This window comes from Falco punctatus, assembly GCF_963210335.1.
Source record: "Falco punctatus genome assembly, chromosome: 6".
NCBI lineage: Eukaryota > Metazoa > Chordata > Aves > Falconiformes > Falconidae > Falco > Falco punctatus.
This window is the reverse complement of record NC_137585.1, coordinates 28,924,432-28,952,190: the sequence shown is the minus strand read 5'-3', so window position 1 is coordinate 28,952,190 and position 27,759 is coordinate 28,924,432. Positions and strand designations below refer to the sequence as shown.

At 47.1% G+C, this 27,759-nt stretch overlaps 1 protein-coding gene across 7 annotated transcripts; it reads right to left on the bottom strand.

Annotated features, from left to right (window-relative positions):
• Window positions 1-134: 134 nt before the first annotated feature.
• LOC308065377 (cystine/glutamate transporter-like) lies at window positions 135-27,759 on the bottom strand. Of its 7 annotated transcripts, XM_080391278.1 has the most exons (14): window positions 19,566-27,759; window positions 19,328-19,408; window positions 14,727-17,060; window positions 11,835-11,961; window positions 10,975-11,090; window positions 10,167-10,292; window positions 7,628-7,727; window positions 7,494-7,538; window positions 7,181-7,304; window positions 6,763-6,866; window positions 4,843-4,939; window positions 3,877-4,026; window positions 1,222-1,396; window positions 135-309 (listed from the first exon to the last, which is right to left on the bottom strand). In XM_080391278.1, the coding sequence occupies exons 3-14, from the start codon at window positions 14,917-14,919 to the stop codon at window positions 245-247; spliced, it is 1,422 nt and encodes a 473-aa protein (XP_080247404.1). In that variant the 5' UTR covers window positions 14,920-17,060; window positions 19,328-19,408; window positions 19,566-27,759; the 3' UTR covers window positions 135-244. The 7 variants fall into 7 exon arrangements, 6 of the variants coding, with proteins under 6 accessions (XP_080247404.1, XP_080247402.1, XP_080247401.1 ...); XM_080391276.1 differs by having other exon boundaries at window positions 14,727-14,993; window positions 16,956-27,759; XM_080391275.1 differs by having other exon boundaries at window positions 17,749-27,759.

Below are 27,759 nucleotides of genomic sequence, written 5' to 3'. Positions count from 1 at the left end.
TGCAGGCAAAGCAAGCTCATTTCAGAGAACTACACTGGGTCTGCTGAAAAAAGAAAAAGGCTGAAACAGATGTGGCACATTAATCCTAATCAGCAAGCTTAGGAACACTTGCAACAAGGTTTTGGCTCAGGCTTATCCTCATTTGCAGGATGAAAAGAATAAGAACATGTCCTGCTTTTGGTAGGATCAAAGGTATCAGAAACGAAGTAGATTTTATCTCCTCCTATGAGTTCTGATGGTTTTCTTAGTAAGTCTTGATTTCTTGTTGGACCACTTCCAGCAGTAACTGTAGTTTGTGTGTAAGGTAATCTGAAAGGGGGGGGGGGGAAGGAAGAAAGTTTAGTCTGGAGGAAATCTTGAGATATGACTGAAAATCAGAGCATCAGCACTGATGGCTGGAGTGCTTTATGTTAGCAGATCACTCTATCTGTTTCCTTTCTTGCTTGTTTTCTTCTATTCAGTGGTTACTGATATACCTCAGCCCAACAAAAGAAAACAAGATTCATAACCGAAATTATACATTAAACTAAAAACTGGGCTCTTGTTTCTAAGTAAATAATTGTGCCTCCAGGGCTACATTCAAAGGAAATCTGTGCTAGACAATGCACACAGTGGAGATGTATTTCATTTATATGCCCACATCTGTGCCCAAAACCATCCTGGTCTCTTCACCAAACACAGAGCCCTCAGGCAACACCATCTTCTTCTACAAGACCTCTCCCCTGCCTTTCAGAAGTGGTTTTGTGCACAGGGTTGCAGTGTCTGCCTGTATGTTTCTCCATCCTAGCTTTTGATCTTGTTGCTCAGTGTCAGCCAAATTTGACTGAGGGGTAGTGATCCCAAAGATATGGTAAAGTTTAGTAGAAACCAGGGCTAGGGTGCAAAAGTAATCCTCTTTGTTCCCTCTGTTGGTAGGCCTCAGTCCTGTCTTTTTTGAAACAAAGCATCGAGCTGGCTTGTCAGTATATTCACAAGCCGGGTAGACACAGCCTGTGCCTGGCTGCCAACCACCTGCAGCACAGCCTACCCCTCCTCTCTTCGGCTGCGGAGGCTCGGTTTTGGGAAAGCCAGTGAGGGGGTTGCACAGGTCGTGAATTAGGTTTCATGAGGTCTGTTGGTCATGGAGTAATTTGCGTTAGAGATGAGCCCTGGGAACAATGCAACATCCCCACCCCTGAGCGAGTTTAGACCCACAATACTGAAACTCAAATGCATACTCACAAAATGGGCTACGGCAACGACTTGACATTTGCCTATGGATTATGAGGTAGTAGACTGGAAAGCCACTTAAAACCATGGTGCATCCGATACTAATGTTCACAGGGTCTGAGTAGAAAGACATTGCCACTGTGAAGAGGCAGATGATGGTAAAAGAGATGGGAACGAACAGGGGAACCTGGAGAAAAGAGCACAGAACACTCAGGCAAAGCTGATGGCTGTTGCAAATCAGCCTACATACATCCCAGCACACGCTGTAGTTGCTTCTCCATCTTAAAGAACATGAGAAAAATCACATAGGTGTCCCGCACACTTTTTCACTACCATCAGTTGTCAACAAGTAGGATGCATAGAAAAAAAATTGACTCATACCACCTTTGGAGCCCAGTGTGCCCTGTGGGGTGCATGCTTTCCATATTCATGTGCATCAAAATGAATACCTCACTTGTAACTGAAAGCCAGGCCGGGGGAGAAGGCACCTATACCCACCCCACTGCTCTCTGAATATGCCACTGCTGTGCATGCGCATGCACACATACCTAATTGCCACCTGTGGTGACTGCTGGTGGAAAATCTGCAGCCAACAGCAGAAGCAGCACTTTGAATCGAACTGTTCTTTGGTTATTACACTTGTGACTCATTTTGACCCACCCCCGGCTTGCCTGAGACTTACAGTGGCCAAAACAGGATAAACCAGACTGTCTATTGCACCTACATCAAGAACATGAGCTTCAACGACACCCTGATGAAAGACCAAAGAAGCAGTCAACATTTCAGCATTAGCTGGTTGGGTGAGCCAGTTAATCTGGGTTATTTGGAGAGTAAATCAGAAGACTGCAATAAATAATAAAACTGTGAAACATTCCCTCAGTCTTTGGATCCAACCTCAGCCAACATACTCCTTGCCATGGTTGATGGAATGAAGGAGCTGCTGGTCTCATCTAGGGTGACAATCTCTTTTCCGGTAATAGAGATCTTATTTTGGATGCTGACCATGCCGAGCTGGAAGAGATCAGTTGCTCTAGCGATGGCAGCCATCCAGCCACCAAACTTACGTGCTCTTGCTGTCTTTCCAGCCTGAGCATCCCCTGCCAGCCTCTCTTACGTGCTCGCCCTCACGCTGCACATCTGCTCGAGAGGTGCGCGAGAGGACTGCTTCCTCCTTTTACCGGTGTTTTCTCACCATTTTGAACTCAAATTGGTAAAGAGAAGTACTCGCACAATCACGTTATTTTAGGATTTATTCTTCGTAAACTGGTGGCAGAGCACGACCTAGGTCCGGCCGCTAGAGTGCAGCACACGCCCGCGCCACCTGCGCGCAGCCCTTCCCCCCAGGAAACGGGGCTGCCCCTCTCACCGGGTTATAAAAAAGAAGGAGGGGGGGGGAATATCACCCAAACTGACCCAAAGTCAAGCATTTCCCTCTCTCACTTAATCTGCCCCTAGGAACCGTGAAAAACCTACATCTGTTTAAAACAAGATGGGGCAAAATCTCAGCAGCGGAAAAGACCACTAGTGCCATCCACTAACAAACTTCCTCTAGGAAGCTTGGTTTAAAAGAAAAAGAGAAAACTTATTTAAAATCTGGTTCTGGGTGAGTACACGAGTGCAGCCAGCCAACAAACTGGGAAGCATCAAGGTCTCTGCTAAACATGTTGTCACCAGCAAAGACCAAGAAAAAAAAAAATACCCCAGACCTTACATCAGCCCTTACACGGCTCAGGGAGGAGCCCTGGGAGTTAGGGGGAAGCTTTTCTGTCCCCTGAGCTTCTCGCTGATCAGCTGCCCAGTGCCTGTAGCCTCGGAGGTCTCCTCACCTCCCTCCTCTCCGGGAGCTGGCTGGAGGTGCCATGCAGGCACCACTGGAGACAGGAACACACTATGCACACCTCAAACACCATCCCGGCCAAACACCTTCTGTGCATTATCTGGCAGTGGGAAAGTTGCCCTGAGCACAAGAAAGCTGCTCCAGCACCAATTCCAGCATCCCCCTCTGACACAAGGAGGATCCCAGCACCCAGCAGCTTGAGAAGGGCCACCAGAGGGGCCCAGCTGGAGACTAGGGAAAGGCATGGGAGGACAAGGTGCTTACACTCTGTAGTAGGCATGCACACCCTGTGCTCATCCTCAGGGCTTGCAGCAGCAACAGTTGCACACAAGTTGCTTTACACTATATAATATTTTTGTGCCAGCAGATGGTTGCCTTTAAGTCAGATTTGCTTCCAGGTTCTCTCTGGCCATGCGCTTTTGCCCCAAGCGTGACACCAACCCTCTTGCTTTTCAGCTAGAGCTGAGACTGACTTACCCCTGAAATAACATCCAGGCAAGAGTCCCTCCTTGCAGCCCATGAGAGATGAGTGTGGGAACTGCCTTCTGCACATCTCCCAGTTCCAGCCTGAAACTTTGATCCCTGGAGCAGGCTGTCATCTTACAGATGCAACTGATGACACTACATAGGACCAACTTTATAGGATTTACCACATTTGGCTACTTGGGCACATAAACTAATTTCCCACATGCCTTACTGAGCAACAGGGATCAAGACCCATTAGAGCCTAAAGGCAACCATGGCCATGTAATGCTCTAATTATTAGCAAATCAGACTGTGAAATGACAAGCCTGTGCATTCCTGGCTGTTAGACACATGCCATGCATTACCTTGAACGGGCTGTGCAGCTCCGGATGACGGTGGCGATGGACAATGAGCCCGAGGGTAGCTAATCCTATGAAGAGCCATCGAGAAAAGCTGAAGAAGTTCATTAGATGGTAGATATCTCCGATACACACCATGGCAGTAACCAAAGGGAACTGAGCATTGTGAAGATGAAATATAGTTGTTATATTACAGTCTTACTACTGTACATACATAGCCTTACTACGGTCCTCGGACTAGAAAGGGTACTACAGATCACCTCCTCCAGCCCCCCTGCAACCACAGGCAGCTCCTTCACAGCCCCAACATTTCAGAGGTGAGAAGGCTTTACAAAGTAAGTGTCACAGACTGAAGACAAAAAGCCTAAATGCACTATTATGACATGCCACAGAAAGGAGCGATCCTTTTAAGATCAGCAGCAGCTTTGATGCTTTGTGTCCTAGGCAGGGTAATTAAAACATCCATGATCCAAAAGCCTGTGCTGCCAGTACGGAGGCTACCTACAAAGATACCTGTTCAGTTTTTAGCAGGTCAGCCAAGCTGTGAGGCACTGTAGCACAGTTAGGATGGAGCTGAACCATTGCCGGAAAAAAAACCCAAACCAAAACTGACAGCATCTCTGCAAATGGTCATTCCCTGCATTTCCACCATCCCTGGGAATTTCAGTTTTCTAAACAGCCAAAGCCTGGCAAAGGTGTTTTCATAGGACAATATCAAGCAGCAAATGTGGCAGATGGGAGGGACAGTACTTTTAAAAAAGGTGTCCAAGACTATAAGGTAGTGGGTTTGGATGCCACTGCTGGTACAAGGGGACTTAATACTTTGCAGCCCTTTCCACTCTTCCTCCTTCTTCATTTTTCAGAGGCTGACTTAGTGTCTCAACATCCTTTAAAACTCCTCGGCATCCCCAGGCTTCGCAAGAAAGCCAAGACTGCAAGAACAGGGCATGTCACACAGCCAGATCTCCTTACCATTAACATGACAGCAGGAAGGGGCGTGTGCCTTCGAATGTGGATCATGGAGAAGAGAGGAGGCCACTGTCCTTCCCTGGAAGCGACAAACAGAGTCCTAGGAAAAGACAGGGAGCCCTATGCATTAGCATCCCACATCCAGACTAGAAATTAGATCAGTTGCTGGACTGACCTGAGACCACAAGGCAGCCCCCACCCAGCACAAGTCTGCTATTCAAGGCCACAGTTCTGCCTTTAACCGCACTTTTGGGGCATTTGGAAAAAAAACCCAATGTCGGATTCCCATAACTTTCCCAGGACCAGTTGCTTCAACACAGTGCAGAGCCCACTAGAAGGACCACTGACAGCATCCCCTTTAGGCGGCCCATTAGCAGAGACCTTTGGGCAAGTCCAGAGTGACCATGAAGGAGTTCAGTCTGGAAACAGAAGTAAGGAAGTTTCTGGCCATCAGAGAAGCAGTTAATCTTTCCAGTAGGAAGTGGAGGGCTCACAAACTTTAATTCTTTAAGAGAGGCTGGTGAGTTTATGAAAGGGGATTGTCAGTCTTGATGCATGCATATATATATATATATATATATATATATATATATATATACGTATAGTAATAAATATATAGATATATAAAGTGCAATTTCCTCAGATAATACTGGATTTTCAGACTTCTGGCCAGCTGTTGGGAAATATAGTTTGGTGTACTGCCAAGAGGCCAGTTACATAGAAGACCAGCTACAGAATGACAGCAGAGAGCTCCTTACCTCCATCCCTCCTTTGACTCATGAAAGGGCAATCGGGGAGAAGGCATTGCATCCAATTTCACAAATTTAATATCCACACAAACAAACCGTGCCAGAGCATCAGCTGAGCTGGAGCAGGGCCCAAAGCAGCTGGAGCAGGAGTGTAAAACTGGTTTTATTGCTGTCTCTGTGGTTTTGCTGGGGTGTGGCTGGCCAGCAGCCAGGGAGGCCCCATCGCTGTTTATATGGCCTTTCTGCAGTGATTATCTTAATGGTGCCAGGATGAGGGAGAGAAAAGCAATAGGGACACACAGAACCTCTGTGCTGTCCAGGGACTTATCATCCTCAAAGAAAACCACTATCTGCAGGAGCTAACGGAGAGGATTCTCCACACCTATATTGAATACGGGAATTCAGGGTAGCAGATCAAATAACTCATTAGCTTTCACGCTATGAAACATCCCTTTCATTTCAGCTGATTTTTCCTTTTGCAATCAAAGCTGTGAAGCAGAACCGGCTCCAGAGAGTTCGCTCAGCTTCTCAAGACCAGCACAACATGCTTCTCTGTGAGCTCTGCCCTCCTCTCCAGTTTCAAAGCTCCCATAAGGACTTGCAGCATAGTAACCAGTGAAGCTGGCAAGATAATTTTTCCATGGAACAAAGCTTTTCTTATTACTACAACAAGACTTGTTGAGCCTCGAGTATTGCTTTAGGAATAGCCCATCCCCAATAACATTTCACTGACCTCAAAGCAAAGTCCTCGAGGGAGAGTTTGCCTTTGGCCAGAGATCTTCACAACAGAGGGACCCTGTGCCCTGCAGCAGAGCAGCTGGGTGAACCCAGTGAAAGAAGACTCGGTCTCACTGAGCAGCTGCCAATGTCAACAAAACCTCTAGTTCACCAGAAACATTGACATTTCACTTTAAACTGGGAATTTAAACTGAAGGGCTAGGGGAGGAGATAAAAGTCTTTGTTTGTGACCAGCCTCGGACACCAAAGTCTGGACCTGGCCAGAAATAGAAAGGCCAACAGGGATCATCCTGCACTTGACATCCTGGGAATCAAAGGCCTTACTTTTTGCCTAAGAGTGGCTAAAATGCCATCGCATGGGTGGGCAGTTGCACAGGTTGCTGGTGCTTCCCTCTGATTCAGTAAGCCAAAAGTAACAGATTCTGAGGGATGTGACCTTGAAAATGTGAAGATTCCTCCATTCATTGTTCCAAAGCAGGACAGTGCAACAAGAACAGGGACCACAGAGATCAGGCTTTTGAAGGCTCGCTGCACAAAGCTCTGGAGAAAGAACAAGTGTGACTTTAGGAGCATGTGGTGACATCTAGACAACATCAGATTCACAAGAATGAAAACATCCTCCATTGAAAGAAAGAGTAAAATATAACTCATAAATCTTGCATTTTCATCTGCAGGTTATTTTTCATTACGTTTTAGGCAAGACTAGAAGAAGTTATTGTTGCACAGTAATCCAGAGAAGTGACAAAGCAATAAGCATTTTATATGAAAACCGTCACTGAAACACTTGCCTTGACCACCTCTTCAGCACAAGCTGATCACACCAAAGAAAGATAACAGCAGGGGTGACGACTCACCACAGCCACAGCAGGAGAAGCCAGAACGTCTTGAGTTCCCAGGACTGTGTAATAGGAGATGTTGGTGAGCATGTACCCCACAATTACTGTGATCACGGACACAATGACAGCCAGGGGGATATTTCTACAAGAAAGGGGAAGGAAGAGACACACAAAGAACAAGCTGTTATCCCTTGTTATGCACAGTATTGCTGCAGGTTGCAGCTGGTGTTAGTTAGGTGAACCCACAAACTTATTTCCTCCCATACGGCGTCTGGGAAAGCTGCCGTACCCCAGAGGCTGGTAACCCAAGACAACTCCTTCCCAGCCTTACCGTTCAGGTCTGACCAACTCTTCACGCACAAAGCTGGTCTGAAACCTGCACGATGGGAAAAGACAGGGAAAAAGTTTGAGCCACGTCTCAGACACCAGTCCGCTGCCCATGAAGCGCCCTCCCGTCACACCTACCAGCCTGAATATGCGAACATGCCTGCATAAAAAGCCAGGGGCAGCTTATCCAAAACCAGTGACTGTCTGTCAAATGCATCCTGAAAGTTTTCGGTGTGGCCTGCAGAAGAAATGAACAACAGACACGGAGCAGGGAAACATCAGGCAGGCTTCCTTCCTGCAGGATAACACCCTTTGTACCTCTTGCCCAGACCTAGGAAGTGTGTTTTGACTTCCTTGGAGCCATGTATTCAGATTTTTTTCATTGCTTTAATTTCAGTGCTGTGCTGATGTGTTTACTTCACAAACTGTGACAGAACAAATCATCCCCCATCCAGCTATGGGAGACATTTCAGGAAGGGCAGCAGTGGCGGCTGGTTCTGTTTCAGACAGAGCCTGCTGTGGGAACGGGAGACTGTGGACACGAGAGGACCTAAGTTGTCCTGTTCTTTTTTAGGCCCAAAATTAATCCACCAGGTTTATCCCCCTCTTCCCCCCTCCAGGCCCCTAAGCAGCAGGATGCACACTCCTCTTTGATGTGGTGTAGCCAGCGAGGCAGCTAAATCGGCTCTCGCTGTGCTCCCTCTCGATCCCACTGCTGGAGCGCTGACCCCAGCCCCATGCTGGCTGGAGCATGGGAACCGGGGCAGAGGAGGGAGCAGGAGCAAGGAGCAGGGACCGCCAGCCTGGTACCCCGCTCTGGGCACGCTCCCTGCCCAGCACCCCTGCCAGCCACTGCAGCTCGCTTGCAGGATGAGGAACTGAGGACACAGAGGGCAAAGTAAATAGAATTAAAAAAGCAGAGATGGCTCAGATAGATATCCTGTTTTACCAGCTCTCCCCATTTTCCTAAAAGTTCTCTGCTTGAAATAACAACAACAGCAAACAAACAACAACAAAAAAAAATCAAAGTTAGGATTTTGGATATGAACCGTATTTTATCAAACTCCAAAAAAACCCAGAGAAGGGAGAAACACCTAACAGGTTCTAATTCAAAGGGGAGCCAATAAAAAAACCACAGTCAAAAGGAGCTGTATTTCCAGCATTTTCAAATCCAGTCAGCCCAAGGTTTCACTCCATATCCATACTCAGTTCTTCATGTCAAAGTCTCTTTAAGAGTAAAAGGTGCAGAGCTTGCAGGAAAGGCATGAAATGGTATGGAGCACATAGGCAAAGTCAGGCCACTTCTGTGGAGGTGACTCTGCCAGGAGCTCTGTGACGAGATTTGGGCATTTGAGTTTGAAACACTGGCCCAGCAAGTCTCTAAAACAAACCTGAGCCAAAGGGAAGGCAATGACAGAGGAAAAGACAAGAGTGTAACCAAAACAAGTAGAATAAGGCAGGGGAACCAGAAAAAATGATTTAAAAGCACAAAACTGATTCTTAAGCCCAAAAACACATCAAAAAGAAAACAGATTTGAAGAAAACTAAACCAAAATATGGGAGCAGGCCTATCAGAGTAGTCTTTTTATGTTCTAAAATGATTGCTGGTAAGTGATGGTGCATAAAAAGGATTTATTGTCTGCAATACATTAATGACTGATTTATAGTCCCCCATGAGTCACGTTAAATACAACCTGTCATATTGAGGTCTCTTGGTGAATTCTCCCTCCAGATGTCACCGGCACTTATCCTCCTCACTGTAGGACGAGTGCCAGGGCTCCAGCCTGTCATTTGAAGGCATTCCTAACAATAATGGCTCAGGATTTCTAGCTGCAGGGCAGTCCTTCGGTTCAGAAGTGCTACCAGCCCGAGGGGATCTTTGCATGTTCAAAGGAGTCAGCTCCAGACATCAGAAAGAAACATGAATGTGGAGCCTACTGCCTGTGCTGTTTTCTCTGCAGAGGAAGGTAATAGCTTGGAGAGGGAGCAGGCTTCATCCCTTGTGTGGGAATGCCTTGGGCTTTTCTATAAACTGAGGCTTGGATGAAAGCCAGTACTCTTGCATCATTCCCAGAAGATACGACTGGTAGGGTTTTTTTGCCCACTCCAGATGTGAGCGCAATCCTGTGCGAGTCCATTTTAAGTTTACTAAGTTACTGCTTGTCTCAATTAGGAGGTAAAAAACTTTAGCTTAAGCCACAAAAAGGTTAGAGATGCAGTTACCAGGGCTCAGCTGAGGGCCAGTAACTCATTACACAGCTGTGACTGGCTCGGGTCACCACGGGATGCTGTCACACATCTCTGATGTACATCAAATTTTTGCTGCATTTGAAAGATTTTGAGCCACGCTGAAAACAGGCAAGTCTGACACCAAAGAAAGACAGTCTGTAGAGGAAGGTGCCTGTACGACCCTGAGCAGGCTCACACAGCCTCAGGTACTGAGGCTTGCTCAGTTTTGGAGAAAGCACAGCTGAGCCAGGCGCATTGACCTGGTGCAATGATGCCACTTAGTGCCAACTACCCTGGTCTCAGCTCCCAGCTAATTCACATCCAGGGCACAGGCAGGGAAAGCTCCCGCTAGCTAAAGGAGTGCCACTCCTGTCACTAGTGTCCAATAAAAGCCATGACAGACAGGAACGCCGAGCACCCTCCCTCAGCCACGCAGCAGCACACCTACCCTGGGCCAGCAGCATCATCCCTGGCACGATGATGAGTGCAAGAGCTAGGAGTTTGATGATGGAGAGAGCCGTCTGCAGCCGAGCACTCCAGGTGACACTCCAGGAATTGAGGGTGAGGACCATGTCTGGAGGGGAGACCACACTGCTACAGCTGTAGCCCATGCTCGATGCATATAGGAAAAAATATAGCAGCAGTCTCTGCTCTAGGGATGCCAGGGAGAAGGCTGCATCTTTACAGAGAGGATGCTCAGCATGAGAGATGTCAGAAAATATTACAGGTGTAGCCCCATGTACAGCATTGGAAGGGGAGCTAAGTTATGCTTCTGACAGGGACCAGGACCCTGGTTCCTGTTGGGTGATTCACACCCACCTGAGGGGAAGGTGTGAGTTTGCAGGGACGTCTCAGCAACCTCCTTCACAGTGGTCCCTGTGCCCACACACACCCACCTAGAACAGGCAGGACAGCTTCACAGGCTGGATGCACCAGCTGAGCAACCCAAAGCCTTGAGCCTTATACCCTCAACCCAGCTGGCATTTACATAATTATACAAGAAGAGTTCCTACTCTTGCACTTGGCACAATCTCCCAGACCTAGGGCTCCAGCTGCTCAACAAGGAGGCCCATTCCTCTTCTTGGAGGACATAGCGGCCCCAAACCAGGACCTTGGATCAGAAAGTTTTGGGTGGTCAAAGGAAGATGGGGTCCTGATCCCACAGTGATCCCAGAAGATAACACTCTGTAGGTGCCCCTAGTCTAGGGCAGAGAAGCTTCAAGATCAGCATCCCATAGAAGTTAGTTAGTACTTACAGTACCCCAGGAGAGATACAAGCTTCACAGCAGGGACAGGGGCTGCACAGGGGGCAAAAAATGGCTCCAGCATGTAGCGTCCAAACGCCAAAGAAACCACAGCACTGTTGGCAGGCCTGGGGGTGGGAATCAAGCACAAACTGTGGTCTGTGGATGGCCAAAAAATGACATGATGTAAAAATGCACAAAGCTCAGGGGGTGGGGGTGGTGGGGGGGTGAAGATTCCCCACTCCGCTTAATCCTTCTCTCCCATGCAGATGGTGAATTCCCACAGAGTCTTTTTCATAGGCTTTTCTCAGTAAACGGGTTAAAAATCATATGCACAAAAATATTAGTTCCCAACTTGAATGTAAAAGTTCAGATTAATTGTATGGAGCCATGTAGTGGGGTTCATATATCATCCTGCTTCATCTCAGCTTACATGAAGGACACAGGTTATTGAGAGGTGAGGACTTTCTTTTAGAAGTTAAAAAAGAAGTAACTTACAATTTTCTGAAGTATTTTTTAACTTAGGGCTAAGCCAGAAAATTGCCTCCACCAGAGAATCTGAGAAAGTTTCAAACTGAAAATAGATCTGAAATAAATTTGACATCTATTGTCAGTCTCTGAAAAATACCATGGCTCTTGGAAGATACCAGCTGACAGGGGAGAAGAGAGATATTCTTCAAGTACAGATCACATTGAACATGTGTAACCATTTACTCATTATGCCTTCTTCCTTTTGTCAGCAAAAATCTTTAAAAGTTGTTCAGATTTTTTTCTACTCTTTCCTTTTCAAACTGCCTAGACTGGCACCATAACTTTTGGGTTTTTAAACTGTTACAGCATCCAGCAAAAGGCAAACAAACAAAATCTCTTACCTGATAGCAAAAAACTCTGCCCACAGGAATAAGAAACTTGGCAGAGGCCCTAGTGTCTCCAAAATGTAGATATAATGTCCTCCAGACTTGGTGATTCTTGTTCCAAGCTCTGCATAACTCAAGGCACCTGGAAAAGTTCAGGTAGAAATGCACTGAGTAAATCATCCCATGGATTTTCTTTTCTTTGTGTCTTTCCAGGGACTGAATAAATCTGTTTAAAATAAGTAGTGAATTAGAGAAAGAAAACGAGAATTATCGTTCTAATTTTTGTGGGTTTTGAAGTTTTTTGAAATATGTTTTGAAGTAATTGACTTTGTCAGAAGGAAAGAAATTCTCTATTTTTTGGTTAATGATACAGCTTTTCCACGGAAGTTATGTGGAAAAGTGTGTGACAGAAACATTGCAGTAAGCTACAAGAGGTTTCCTTTGAAAAATGTCCTGAAGGTTCGGGTTCTCGCCTCTCCTCACAGCTAGGCCACTGAAATGGTGCCTAGAAGGCCATTACAGCAGCTCAGCCAACAGGCTATGGCTGAACTGATAATTTCAATCACATTTCTAATCACAGACCACATATTCCTGTGTCCTTATCTTGCATCTTCATATAAATCCCTTCCTTCATTCAAAGACACCAGGCAGAGGACCTGGAAGGACACCTCCTCAGAGAGGGAAGACCTGCCACTGGGGGAAAATATGGCCCCAATGGTGCAGAGCAAGGGAAGCATCCACATGACAGTCTCAGTCAGTCTCTTCTCACATGTTCACATGCAAGTGCACCAACAGAGCTGGGGACAGCCTTCTCCTGCCTTGACAAGCACCTCTGTGCCTCCCTGCCCCTGTGCTGGAGCACAACAAGAAACACCGAGAGAAGCATGCCAGAGAAGGCAGCTTAAAACTTTCAGGCAAATGGATAGGAACATTTATGCCTCTGCCTGTACCAAAAAAAAAAAAAATCACATCTGTGTTTTCTCTATAGAGCACTTTATCAAGTCATTTGAATGCATCTAAGTATGACTCTTAAGCCCTGCCTAAACTGGATTCACCTGCTGGGTTAAACATCCTTTGTTCACCAAAAGAAATCATAAAACATTTCACTTCTTTGAGCACAAATATCCTTGCAATGGGGCTGAGAGCTGTTGGGATGCGATCCTGTTGGGTAAGACCATCTCTAGCTGTGCTATCTACTTATCTGCCCAGCTCAGGCAGCTGTGGAGGAAGAGCACAGAGGAAGGCAGTGCTGTTACGGCCACCGCTCCAAGCCCCACATGGTGATTGTACCATACTCAGGTCACGCTGATGGGGAGGACCTCAATTTTCCTGCCTCTCTGTTAGCAAATCTGTGCAGAATATCTGTTCAAGGTGTTAAATATAGGCAGACACCTCATCTCATTTATTCCGGTGGGTCCCTTTACATGCTTCAAGCATGTGTTTAAGTGCTTTGCTGAACTCATGCTATGGGACTTGTATAAATGCCTTACTTGAAAGAAAAAAGAGCATAAAAGAAAGCAGGCCTTTTCAACGTACTGCAAAAAAAGTGTCAGGAAAATGATCAGGGGAGGTCATCAAGCTGATAAAAGGGAAGAACAACCAAGAAATTTGGCTACAAAATACAATAACTAGATAAAGAGGCTCCCAAGGCTCTTCCAGCAGAATCTATCAAAGGATGCAATGGAGAGAGAAACTTTTCGAAGTGCAGAGCTTGGGCTATGTGATCAGCACACACATTATCATTTATTGCTCTGCTCAGTTAAAAGAAACACTGTGTTCACTTTATATTTTAATATTTTCTTTAAGCAAAAGTATATCATTCGCCAAACAATCACACATAGGCTGCAACATGAAATATCAGTACACATACGCTAAGAGCAATAACCATGCTTGTTGCCTTATTAACAATTTAATGTCCTGATTTCTAAACTTGCATGCACGTCACAGTGCCAAAGTGTTTTTCTCCATATGGAGGGTTTCTGCTTCCTTGGGTTTTTTCTCCTTAATTATGACAGAAGAATGTTAAAGTCTCCCACTGAAATAAACATCAGGTTTCTCCTGAGAGTTGAGAGATCTTGCAGTTCTCCTGACAGCACCTTTAAAGCTTTTATGAGATGGTGATTTTATACAGTTAACGAAGGAAATTAAAAGCCATACATTTTATTCATTGTTACTTTAAAAGCTACATTATTTCGGAAGACCTAGAATGAAACAGTCATCAAAAAAAGTCAGCTCTTTGTGAGAGAAGACTGATACTAAATGCCAGAAACCAAGCCAAGGGCAATGCACAGAAAGCAGGGCTGAACGCACCAGCCCCATCTCCTGCCCCAGGGCAGCACCAGACACATCGGAACCATTTCTGACAGACACTCAGACACCCATCCCAGGCTGGTGGGCACTCTGCAGCTCCCCAGGCAATCTGCTCCAGTGTTTCTTTATTCTGAGTGACAGAAAGGGGATCCCTTAAGGCATATTAAGACTGTCACTTCTTGCCCATTTCACAGTGTCTGTGAAAAGCACTGCACAGCCCTCAGACTCAAGTGCCTTTTAGATGCCTGCATCTCCCTTCCACCTTATGGAAGGAGTCCCCTCATATTCCCCCAGCTTTCCTGGCAGAGACCATGCTATCTCCATCTGCAGCCATGGTCACCCCCCTGCCCTGGACTTGCACAGGATTTCATATTCACAGACCATAAGTGCTGGGATTCTCTCAATCACCCCAGAGGAATCACTTACCCCAAGGACCCATAGTGACCCCTTCCAGGGCTTGTTAAACCTTTATTTCTGTCGCAGTGGGAACAGGGAATTTTCAGTTTATTCTTCTCCCAGTTTTTTGCACGTAAAAATATGCTGGTTGTCCCCACCTCTCAGGTGCTTAAGCAAAGGCTGACAAAGCTCGTCACTCACCAAACATTGAGAGGAGCCCACAGGCAAACCAGACAACCAGGGAGAAACCCACGCTGCCAGAGTTTTGCAGTACTCCCTTTGGGGAGATGAAGATGCCACTGCCAACCATGCTGCCAATGAGGAGCGAGAAAGCCCGCAGCAAAGTTATCTTTTTCCTCAGAAAGACAGCCTCCTCTTTCTTGTCTTTCCCCATGGCTTCCTTCTAATCCCAAAGGAAGGTCATGCATTCAGGAGCTATGGTCTCCCACGTGTTCTCAAGGCTCACCTGTAAGATGAGGAAAAAGTTAGGGATCCGGGGGTCATCTTTTCTGGACAAGGTTTTTCACAGAAACCTGTCAAGATCTCTTGAATCTGTTTTGCTCAGCTGCTGGATGCACCACCCAAAGCACAGGTGCACATAGCACAGTATCACCTCTCACATCGGTACAGCTCCTGAGGGGGGCTCTGACTGCGTTCTGCCTCTTCTGCCAAGGAGCACAGAGCGTTACAAGTTGTGTGCCACACTTCAAGGTATGATTTCCAAATGCAATTTTGATGCCAAGATTGGAACTGGCCAGGTTAGGGTTAACGTAACGGGACCTAATTTGGGGGAACACTGGTATCAGCACACTGGCAGAAAGCAGATTTCAAGTTGCAAACCTAATAATCAAGACCTTGAGGCTCTCTGAGGTTAATTTTTTTTTTTTTTTTTTTTTTGGGGGGGGGAGCAAAGAGCTCTGTTAGGGTACACAGAATATATAAGCTTTTTAAACTTAATACAAGCTTTTTAAACTTCCTATCCATCCTTGCTAAATGAACAAACCCCGGTTTTCTCGCTAGGGCTTCATTTAATCAGTGTTTCTTGATACACTGTCAAGCCTTTTTGCTATCAGAGTACTGAAAAGCCAGGAATAAATACTCCTTACAATTTTAAGACAGAGCATATTCATTAATATCAGACATGTTATTCCTTCTATAAATATAAAAATTTGCTTGGTAATAACAGCAGAAGTGAAGTTTTTCCTAGAAAAGAGGGAACTTCAGACACTCTAGGGATCACATGAATTGATCGAGATCCAGGTCTCACACCACAGTAGCCTACTTCACTACCTTGCCTCCTCAGGCTCTCTGTCAGTCCTGGGCTGGCATCTTCACCAAGAAACTCACCTTTTGCTGAAGTAGGTAAGTTGAATTCACATCAGTTACTACAGTCTAATTTGCTGTAGCAAACTTGTTTGAAGTTTTCATAAGAGCAAGGTAGACATTTTACACTGCTAATTAACGCTGGTGGAGCAGATAAGACAGGTCTGGAGCAGATAATTCTGCTCCTGTCCCCCTTCCTGCCACACATCCCCTCCAACACGCACATGCTCAGCTTTTTTCCGTTATTCTGACCCAGTAAATTGCAGGTATAGTGAATATTTGCCTCAACCCCATGGCTGTATACTACTGCAAAGTTACACTGTGTGTGAGACCACATTTTATGGATTCCTTAAATTAACGACTGCAGTGGTGTGTCCAACAGCAGACAGTGGTCACCTATAGAAACTGATCTACACAGCCAGAAATTATTTTCTTGATAGTCTGTATTTTCCATCCATAGATATAAATGCCTCCATAACTTTGAGGGGACAACTCTTGTTACCACTCACCCACAATACTTTATACGCCCTGTATAAACCCTGTATAACTAAGGGCTTCTGTCCCCCATATCCAGCTATTTTCCCACCTGGAAACTGGCAGGAAGAAGCGGGGGCTATCGCTTTCTCCACACACACATGAATAGCACATGCAGAAAGCCCTCTCTCCTGCCAGCAGCGTTAGATGGTTTCTCTGAGATAGCGCCAAGCCTGCACAAGCATCTTCTCAATCAAACCAGCCAAGTTTAGTTATTAAACCTCTAATGAGTCCCAGAGGACTCCTTAAGGCTCAGATGGGTCTTGTCTGGTCCCGCAGAGCTGCTCCTCAGAGTCCCAAAACCTCACAAGGCTGCTGGAGACAGCAGCTCCAGAGGGATAGGAAAAGAGCCCGGGGAGCTTCCCAAGCCACCAGCTGCAGTTCCCTCAGACGCTAATTAATGGCTCACGTGAAATACCAATATCATCTGGTATTTCTCAGCTAAAAGGAGAACTGCAGAGCATTCATTTGCAATGGTAAAACACAGAGGGCTCACCGAATTGAAACCCGAGAGAGATGCTGTGCCTAGCTATGTCTAAAATGCCGTTGTGAGATAATTAAAAGGGCACTTATCTGTTTGGCTGGGTTTTAAACAAAGCAGGTGCATTTATAATCCATCAGACTCCCATGTCTTGCTGGGATCCCGAAGCAGCAAAAGACAGCGTCTCTTTGCGGGCTCTGAAATTACACAAAGAGGAGGGGAGGAACAAAAAAAGGAGAGATCAAATCAAATTTACAGACCAGGTTAATGATCCAAAGTAAATAACAAACTCCATACTTCTGTCCACATGGTTTTTTGGTTTTTTTAATATATTACTGCCATGCAAAAGTATTTGGAGATAAAACAGTCCAGTACATTACAGAAACAAGAAATCTATCAGGATTTGTTCCAGAAGCTGTTGAAGGAACAGGGGGGAAAAGGGTCGGGGGGGAGAAGGGGGGCAAGAAGAAAAATTGAAAGAGTAACAGAAAGCAAATGAATAGCACTTCAAAGAGACACCTAGCAGAGCCCACCGCCTGGAGAGACCACTCCTGCCTGCTCTGCTTTCCAGCTACATTCCAGCACCAGGCACATTAAAATGCAGAGATGTTAATCCTTGTGGCAATGCTTAAGAATATTCACAATGTGCTTAGCACAAAGGAAATGCACAAAGCTGTGTTTTGTTCACCCCTTTTTGACTTAAAGGACAGGGTCAAATCCTTCTCGTTTCAAAACGCGGTACCTTTGCATGAGATCATCAGTGAGCAGGGCTGGAGAAAAACAAAACCCATTTCACAACTTTTCACACCTGATGGTTCTTTACTCCCTTGTTCTTCATCTTTACTGATTTATTTTTTTTTAATTATTTTTAGCTGTTAATCTTACCTCACAGGCACTGCAGCATGGATGGAGATGAAGGAGACAAGCATAAAGGGAATATCATATTTGTTATTCGTAGTGGTGTCTAGAGGCCCCAGCTGAGAGCAGGACCCATCGTGATCAGCGCACAGCCAGGGTAGATGTTACTCTGCTGAAAAGCTAGCAATATAAACAAGCGAGTTCAAAAAAGCAGAGGAGGGAGAAAGCATCGTTCTCAGCTGGGGTGCTGAGACCCAGAGCAACTAGTGACCTTCCTCCTGTCCCACAGGAAGTGGGTGGCATCTCTGGGAAGCAGATCATACCTCCAGCGTCCCAGTTCAATGACTTACCTCCAAACAAACCCCAGCTACTAGGGAATACTAACTATTTACAGCCGTATTTTCTTTGCAGGGGCCTCAATCAATACCATACAGCCAAAAACAGGTTAACCCTTTCCTTTTCATGCTGCAAAAAAATGCAGGCATTTTCTGCAGTCCAACTTTTTTTTTCCTTTTTTTTTTGTGCCATGTGCCAAAAATGTCACTCCAATGTCCACCACAAGCAACAGGATCTAGCTAAATAAAATCAGCAGTGAATGGGAGCTTTTTTATTCATGCATGAAAGTAGCATAAATAAGCTTTAATGAGACCACTGGTGGTCTGTTCTGGGAACTCGATCAGAAAATCTAGGAGACCTGAGAGATGTTTGTTTATAGATCAAAATGAACACAAGAAACAGGCTGAAAAGACAAGACATGCAGCTCAACTTCTTTTCAGCTTTCTACAACTGGTTTACCACCCTGGATAAGAAACCAAAAGGGACAGTAGATAATAAATCAGACTCAGGCTTGCAGCCCAAGATGTAGTAATAAATCCAAAGTGATTGCCTTAGGTGTAAATGTAAGAATTTCCATTGGCGGCTCCTTCTACAGAGTTACACAAATTTAGTCTCATGAATTGTCTATCAAAAGACTGCCATTCCTAACGCGTATTTCTTGATGAAAACATTTTTTTAAGCCTTAACAGCAAAATGGTTCTTGGCTCAGGTCACACCACTTACCATCTCATTCAGGCATTCCCAGTTGTCCTTTGGACAAGAGTGATTTTTTCTGGAAAACAGACTGATGCTGTGGTGAGTCTGGACCTCTTGGTGATGTGATGATAAACTTTTAATAGAGAACCTACAAGCGTTGAATCCACACTTTGGCTCTTTGGCTAGAAACTGGACTAAACTGAGACTGGTTTTTCAAGCAGCAAAATTCCTGCTGTTTTTAGAGTTCCTTCCTACCAGGATTTATATTCCTACACCAAGTTCAAAACTCTTCATCATAACCCGTTTGCCAAAGCAGCCACTACAAGCGGAGATGTTTTAACAGTAGCATTGATTCATTTTCACAAGATGTACATACAGATCATATGATGTCACCTTACTTTTCTAAGCATCTGAGTGCAACTCTCCATCTAACTGCCACAAGAAACTCACACTTCTGTGCATCCAGAACTGATTTTCCCTGAACGTTGTGCAGGAACATTGGCTTTTTCATGAGCATTTCTTCCTTTCATGTTGCCAGTGACATGCAAAACATAGATACGGGAGAGATGCGCACCTGATTAAAATAGACTCAACTCTTCTTCTTTAACAACAGCTATTGAAGATGATCAGAAAGGTGCAGCAGCGTCCCTGTGAACTAACACAATACCCATTTCTTACAAGCAGGAGAAGGGAAATACCCCAGGCACTTGCCTCCCTGTCCATTGGACCAAATGAGCAGCACCCAGAGGACCAGGCACTGGAGCACATAAACCCTAGGGGAAAAAATCCACGTAACAGGGAGACCGTCTTACATAGTAGTGCTTCCAGAGGCCAGCATCTTGGCTCTATAGTATCTCTTGTGAGGCACAGTACAGGGAACTGTCCTTGGAGCTTTGTTCTTTTGTGGGTGGCTCTCCAAGTAGCAAGCTGTTTTCACTCTCCAGATCAGGACCTCCTCCCTGGAACAAGACAATCTGTCCTATTTGAAACTGTTTTCTTAGCTGCGTAAGACAGAACACAAACAAAAATAAATCTAAACATTTCTAGTAGAAGAGACCCAAGAAGAGAAGTCTAATGCTGTAGGGAAGTACAGCCAAAATTGCCCCAGATGAGAATTCTTCTTAACCATTTCAAATTAAAATAAAAAATAATCCCTTAATAAAGCAACATCCCTTCTCCTCCCAGTAATTTCTTGTGCTGCATCAGTGCTGTGCTCTGAGGGCTGGTCTGCCTTTGACAACGTGGAGCTGGGCAGTGCCAATGCCTGACAGCCCTCACTCTTGCAGAAGAAATTCCTCCATGAACCAGGTCTTTGTTTTACCTCTTACGCTGGCCGAGAGCTATAAAAGATACTGCTTCCTAGCCACTGCTCGGTGATTTATCAAGAAGAAATTTAACAGCTTCAGGCTGCTCCCTGGGGAACACAAATCCCCACCACAGCGTAGCAGGCGCCAAACTGCCACCCGGTCCCTGGGGCTGCCAGTCTGTGGAGCTGCTATGGCCAGGGGGGTAGGGGTTTATCGAGGCCAGTATTCCCATTAGCATTAAGCCAATGGTACCGTCGTCCAGAACCACCCGGTGCTTTTGAGCAGCAGACTAACCCCAAAGCCTTCCCAGAAATGTTCTGCAAGAACAAGGCACATTTCCTGAATGGGGGGAAATGCCAGAGTGGTCGTGCTCATCACCAGTTTTATTCACAAAGAGGAAATTCCCCATGAATGCAAGCTATTTTATCCTGCTATGGAGACAGCTCTCTCCAGGTGAATGTCCCTCTTGACACAGAGGAAACCTTCCTCTGCTCCTGCTGTTGTCAGACCTTGTCAGATGGTGGGCCCCATCCGATAGGGGTTCCTGATCTACCCCTGCCTTAATCATCTGGAACTGAATCCTTTCAGAGCTGACTGTAGTAATAAAACTCCTCTTTCCGTATAGCCTCGTATATTACATTAGTTTCCCCCTTAATTTCACTGCAGCGTTGCTGATTTATCACCCCATGCCTCCAGCTCCCTCAGGCTCCACCGCAGTGCCTGGCTTTGCTCCTTCTCTTCCTGCCTCCAGGGAATTCAAAAGAAAATTTAAACGTTAAAAACCAACAGCCCTTTACACCTGCACTAGCCACTCACTCTGATTACTACTCACTGTCTAGTAACTGTCTAATTCATAGTTAATCCTCAGTGCTTTGTGCTAAATCGCCCACCCCAGTACCTGACTCACGTGCAGCCCAAACTCTGCCTTGAATGTACCTCAGGGTGAGGGGACTCCCTCCTTTGGCCTCTCTGCTCAGCTGTTACTCATTTATTAAAATATCAGCCAAAAATACAATTATGCTGGAGGGAACATGTTTCCTTGTTAACCCTTTCTGGCTCTTATCCAGAATTTCTTAGGCTACAGGGATTTATATTTTACTACGCAGAGGTCCAGATTAGTTGCTCGCCATTCCCCACACCTCTGACGGAAGGAAGGGTGACAAGAAGGGTTTTCTCTGACCAGAACCACTACCTCATCCCCCCTGAGACAGTACAGGAATGCATGTCCAGAGTTTCTGGTGGCCCATCCCAGGTAACAGGGAGCAGTGCCTTGTAAAGAAACAGCAAACCCTCCAGCCAGAAAGAAAACGGGACACACTCAGCCCTGCCAACACATACAGGACGCCTCTAGCCCAGCCACGGGCACGGGCTGTGCTGGCAGCTGCTGGATGGGGGTCTTGGTGGAGCACGGGAGTGGGAGAAGGTTTGGTTAAGGGTGGCAGTTACTAATGCAGAGCAGCCTGAGCAGGGCTTTAACCCCTGGTGTGAAAGGAGCGTCTCCAGTTGTGCACACAAATCCCTCAAAATCCCTGTTCTGTGCCTGCAGCAAAGCAGAAACACGTCACTATGTCTCATGGTTTTAGAAGAGGCGAGGGCATGAACACCGGCACTGGACTCCCCAAGCCCTCCCTAGCTGCAGCCCACTTCACCTGCAGCAGAAGCTGAAGTGCAAAGACATAGCAGAAATATGCGCTGAAGGGCCATTAGGCTCTGATCACAAGGAGGAGTCTCGTTCCAGCAACTGCATCTATAGAGCTCGCTGTGGGGTGGCGTTTGGCACCGTGTCATCACAGGGATGAGTGTGCAGCCCCTGCCAGCTTTCCCAGAGCTTGACAGGTGGCACCAGAAAGTAACCAGAAACCCACTCACGTGTTTTTTCAGGTAACATACGGGTCACCTCCCATTTTCACTCGTATTTAGTGAGAATCAGATTCTAGGAACAATTGTGTCAATAAAATCAGATCAATACGCTCACTGGGAAGGTTAAGTCAACACAAGGGCATGTTTATTCCTGTCATAGAAGTGCAGTCATAGAAGTACCTGCTAGGAAGGACTTCTGTGTGCCTCTGGTCCTGACTCCTGTAAGAAGCAGGACTGTTGCCAACACTAGCTCAGATCAGCCATGGCTTTGTCTAGCCAAGTCTTAAAATCCCTCAAGGTCAGAGGGTCCCTGACCTTTCCGGGTAACCTGTTCCAGTGCTGCACCGCCATCCTGGAGAGAAGCTTCTTCCAATGGCCACCCCTTGTCCCTTGACACCGCTTGTGGCTGTCAACCACAGCCATACCAGCTACCACTCCTTAGACTTGCAGAAGCTCATCCTCACATCTCCCTGCACACATTAGTTTGTACTTGCCTTTGGTGATGGTCCTTGCCACACCACCTTCTCCAGCAACCAGGGCTCCACCATCCCACAGAGACTCCCTTCACTTCAGGTTTCCCTGAAGTCAGTGAACTCCACGCAGCTGCAGGCTGGGATGGCTTAAGCACAGATAGCTACAGGCAAGGGAAAGGCACCAAGCTGATAATCCCCTCCAACCTGCAGCTTCCAACATGGGCTCCAGCATGTCTCTGATGCCCCCTGAGCCCCACACCCAAATGACCTTCAGCCTTGGAAACTATTTTTGGGCTCTTGTTTTTTGGATTTTTCCTTTTCTTCTTCTTTTCCCCTCTCTCTCCTTTTTCCATCCTGGGCTTTGAACCTCCCTATGATCTCTTCTTGTCCACATGATTGCATCATTCACGGCAGGTAAGGTTAGCATGAATAGAAGGAAACACAAACAGCACTTCACACAGCACGCCAGCAGCTGGGAGAACCTGCAGCCAGCAGAGGTTACAGACCCCAGTCAGGTCTAATAAAGACCTGCATCACTGGAGGGGCAGGAACTACAATTGTGGTTATTGATGTTGAAATAGAGGTCACTGCGTCTCCTGCTTCAGAGGCAAATCTGAGCACTGCAGGGCGTCTCGGAAGGAGGTTTCCTTTGTGCACAGCACGAAGCACCAGGTGGCCATGGCAGCCCAGCAAGGCTGTACTGCCAGCCGCTCAAAGGAAGAAACACCATGTGTTCTTTTCCTTGTCGCTGTGGCTCAACACAGACACAACATACGCGTGGAGAGAGTAAGGGAGGACCTTCCACGGCAGGGTAGGGCTGTCACCACGTAAGGCACTGGGATTTGGGGTCACTGTGGTCAGCACCAGGGAGCCACCATCCTGAACGTGGAAGAGCTGAATTCAGCGGTCCTCTCCTGGGTGCCTTAAAATGATACTGGCCAGAATATTCCTACTCCCCATCTCACCACACAGCTCCATCTTGGGGATACTTGCTGTGCAGACAAACAGCAATTCAAACCTCTGTTTCTGTCCCCAGCAGACTTGTCACATAAGACAAGGGAAATGGGACTGTGCAGGGTGACCACGGCTCACCTGGCAGACGTGGGATGAGGAGGCTGTTTACCTGAGGAAGATCACTGCTCTGGCAGGGGCTGTGGCACTGAGCAATGCTGGCTGGCTTGCACGATCCTCTCCATGGAACAAGTGGTTTGTGAGAGATGCTCTGTGTGAGTGAGAACACTGGAAAATTCAGGACATCTGTACAAATTCCAGCCCAATGCAGCTGCTCAAATGTAATTATGAAGAATATTAGCAACTGAATTGGGAAGGCATTGCAAAACAGCTAAGAAAGAAAGAAAATAAACTGGCATGCTGTGATTGATGTAAGCATGTAACAGCCTCCACATGTCACTGGGATCAGCACGATCTGCACCAGCTGAGGCACTGCTTCCAGAGATGGAAAAACACTTCCAAGGGGAGCAACTATGCAGCTAGGGCCAAGCCCTCATTCCCTGTCACGGTGCCGGTGAACCCCACGGGCCTCCCCTGCCACGCAGGATGGTTTTCAAGGGCACAAGGCCTCTGGCCAGTTTGGGCTTCTGTGCTTGTCAAAGCTTGGGACTGATCATGATCAGCTGGGATGAGTTAACTAGATGTCAGGAATGCTCCTCAGCCCCTTTCAGAATTGGACCTCTAGGCCACCAAGAGTGCTTGCTTTCAGCCAGTGATGATGCTCAGCACCCTTAGACCTCACCACAGCCAGCATGAACTGCCAGTCCCTGCCAGACGTTTTCCACCCAGGCACGACCCCTGCTTATAGCTGACCTGGCCCACCGGTGCCAAGCCCTGGAGAGGCAGGGGGACAAAGAAAGGGAGGTGATGGTCATTGTTGCTTGCTGGACTTGCCCATCATGGCCAAGGCTGTCAAACAGCCACCCTCTCCTTTCCTGGTTTGCTTGCCACCTGCCAGGCACCCTAACACAAGTTTGGTGCAAAAAGCTGGGGGAAAGTCTCCATTCCATATCAAACAGTACATGTCATTCAGCCCCAGACCAACGGGCATATGTTGCGCAACTGTCCAGGAGTGCAAAACACTTTTAGCCTCTTGCTGTACTTCCAAGAAAGCACACCCAGAAAGAAGACGCAACATATCCTGCATATCAACAGAGAGAAAACAGTAAGAGCAGTATTAAGAGATTATCCCAGATGCATTTAACTGGTTCTACTCAATACGTGACTACTCAGCGGCAGGTACGGAGGGTACCAAGCTACTGCATTCAGGCAATTCCTGCCACTATCACATCCCTCCCCAGCCAACTACTACTGGTTTAGATAAAGGAAAAAGGTTTGTTCTTTTTCCCCTTCCTCTTCTATATTCTTTTGTTTTATCCTAGCACTAGCAGAACACTACAGATATGTGGCTGACTGAGAAGCAAGTGGCAATTTCAGTCCCAAGACACAGGAAAGCCAACGTGAGTCTTTCCACAGGTTTCAGCAAACTTCAGGTTAGACCTTCAAGGCGAGGCAAGGAAGGAAAGAACACCACAAACCCTTGCACTTTGTCCATGCCCTCAAGCAGCAAGGAGCCCAGGATGCTTGAGGTGAAGCCTTTGAGGGCTGTCCTGTCCCTGGCGTGCCACACGCCATGCAGCAGACGGGGCAAGCTGGCAGGCGCATCCGGCATTGGATGCTCCCACCCAAATGGGATGCCTGCAGATGGTTTTTCCAGGAGGGCTTGGAGGCAGCTCTGGGATTTTGCTGCTGAATCAGGCATTCTGCGGTGCAGGCAGAGACCTCGCTGCTGGCACCCAGCCCTGCAGCTGCACAACGCCTGGCACGCGCCGCCGGGGCTGCGGAGCCAACATGGACAAGCTTGGGGCGACACGGGCTCGCTGCAGCAGTTCGCTCACTTCCAGCTCATGGCATCACTGCAGGATTGTGTCCCCGTGGCAGGAAAAGCTGAAAAATAGGCACCGGAGTATGAACCACAGGAAACGCATCCCTATCTGGGAGAGAAAGGACTTATTGTACAGCACACGCTGAAGATACTGGAGCACAGAGGAGCGGGTGTAGATTTGGCTCTCAAGAGCAAACAGCATGTCCCTGGTGTACCACATCACTAGCCTTCTCAAGCATAAACACTTAGGTTATTGCTATAAGGGTACATGTCCTGAAATATACAATTGTCAGGCTTTTCTGGGAGCTCTTCAAATGCAGTATGTCTCAGCCCTTTCTCCCAGACTGCTTCTACCTGCAGGGAAAGATGGCCTTGTCACCAAAGGTTTCGTTTTCAGCTGCCACCAAATATTTTTCTCTGCAAAGCAAGCAGCCAGGGCCATTTTTGTTCCTGCTTTGCTGTAGGTTCTTCAGAGCAAGAACTCGTTGAGCATGAAGACAGCATGGACCTCAGTCAAGCTCTGTGCATGCAACAGCAATGCAAACATGTACATTCTCCTTCCTTCTTCACTTCGATGCGAGTTGCTTTACACAGACGTCAAGGCAAGCGCAGATACAACAGCCTCCCAGGTTCTGTCTCCTGGAAACCCCAGAGCCCATGCCTGCCAGCCTGTGCTTTTAACGTCTGGCCACAGGAGCACTGTGAAACGGGCAGGACCTGTGCAGCCTTGTTGCAGTACTGTCATTTGCTATGTTTACAGGGCACCTCCTCTCTTTTGGCAGCTAGCAGCGGTAGGCAATTAAAGGCACTTGCAAGCGCAACACCAGGCAAGTGTCTCACTCCAGCTGGCATGGGCAGGAGAGACCAAAGTAAGAGCAGCAGCTCTGAAAAGGGAAATGAGACAGGCAAAGATGGGGGAATGGAAGATTAAAACATCAGATTGAAAAGGAACAATAAGTCCCTGGTGAGGAATATAACTGGAGGGTAGAGAAGGAACAGATTGCAACTCAGTAATGAGGCAGACGGTATTTTCTTTGTGATCTGAAAATTCATTTGGGCTTTCTGGCAGAGAAAGATCCCATGCTATTTAGAAATCTGCTCGATAGATGACCTCCCTCCCTCTGCCTTCAGTGGCAATAGCTGCTGGAGCAGGCAGGTCTGGCAGAGCTCACCTGGTCCTGAGGTCAGCCTGCTCTGGTGGCCGAGCCCTTGCATGCTGGGGAGAAGGCAGGCGTCACAGGACCAAACCTTCCTGGTGCCTGCTCCAAGTTGCACATGCCTGTCAAAATGGGCAGGATGCTCTGCTTGGGCCACAAAGCCAAGGTGATAGCCAGGCTCAGCATCACAGGCAGTGCCCCAGGCACAAGGAGTTGCCTAGAATGGCTGAGGGCACCTGGTAAAACACTGTCTTGCTGCAAGAGTCCTTGGAGTATTGAGAGCCTAGCTCTTCTGTTCAGGCTGCATGGTTTCAGTCTGCAAGGGCTGCAGGCAGCAACACAGAGCATTTCAGGATATGACAACCTTGGAGCAGGGACGTTGCTACCAGCCATCAGGACTAGTGTTCTGGCAGTGCTTGAAAAACTCTTCCAGGGAAGGAAAGGGAGGAAAGACAGCAAGCCACAGATCCTCACATCTAGCTCCCACCTCTCAGTTCTCTGTATTTTATTAGGCAAATAATAGCTTAGGGTCAATAGCATCAGCCTCTTTCCTAGAAATGAAATAACCACAGCCAACTATCAGGTTGCCAGGCTGGGGACCTGGGATGCAGGCAGAGGTTCCTGCTCTGCAGTAGGCTGCTTTTGCTGTCCTTAGCACAGCATTACACCAGGCAACAGCACATCTCTCCTTCGCTGTGGTTTGCGGGACATAAGTATGAAAGATCATAGAGTCATTTATGTTGGAAAAGACCTTTGAGGTCATCAAGTCCAACCGTTAAGCCAGGACTGCCAAGTCCATCACTAAAGCATGTCCCTAAGAACCATATCTATGTGTTTTCTAAGCGCTTCCAGGGATGGTGATTCCAGCACCTCCCTGGGCAGCCTGTTCCGATGCTTGACCACCCTTTCAGTGAAGTAATTTTTCCTAATATCCAATCTAAACCTCCCCTAGCACAACCTGAGGCTGTTTCCTCTTGTCATCTGGGAGAAGAGACTGACCCCCACCTGCCTACAACCTCCTTTCAGGCACCTGTAAAGAGCGATAAGGTCCCCCCTCAGCCTCCTTCTCTCCAGGCTAAACAACCCCAGTTCCCTCAGCCGCTCCTCATAACACTTGTGCTCCAGACCCTTCACCAGCTCCGTTGCCCGTCTCTGGACACGCTCCAGCACCTCAGTGTCTGTCTTGAAGTGAGGGCCCCAAAACTGAACACAGTATTTGAGGTGCAGCCTCACCAGTGCCCAGTACAGGGGGACAATCACCTCCCTCATCTTGCTGGCCACACTGTTTTGGATGCAAGCCAGGATGCTGCTGG

Coding starts and splice junctions, on each gene's coding strand:
- LOC308065377 (XM_080391274.1), bottom strand. CDS start 14,919: ATGGGGAAAGACAAGAAAGAGGAGGCTGTCTTTCTGAGGAAAAAGATA. Junction 11,091..11,834: donor GCAGAGTTTTTTGCTATCAG/GTAAGAGATTTT, acceptor TCCCACCCCCAG/GCCTGCCAACAGTGCTGTGG. Junction 4,940..6,762: donor GGAATCTTCACATTTTCAAG/GTCACATCCCTC, acceptor GTCTTTTCCTAG/GACTCTGTTTGTCGCTTCCA.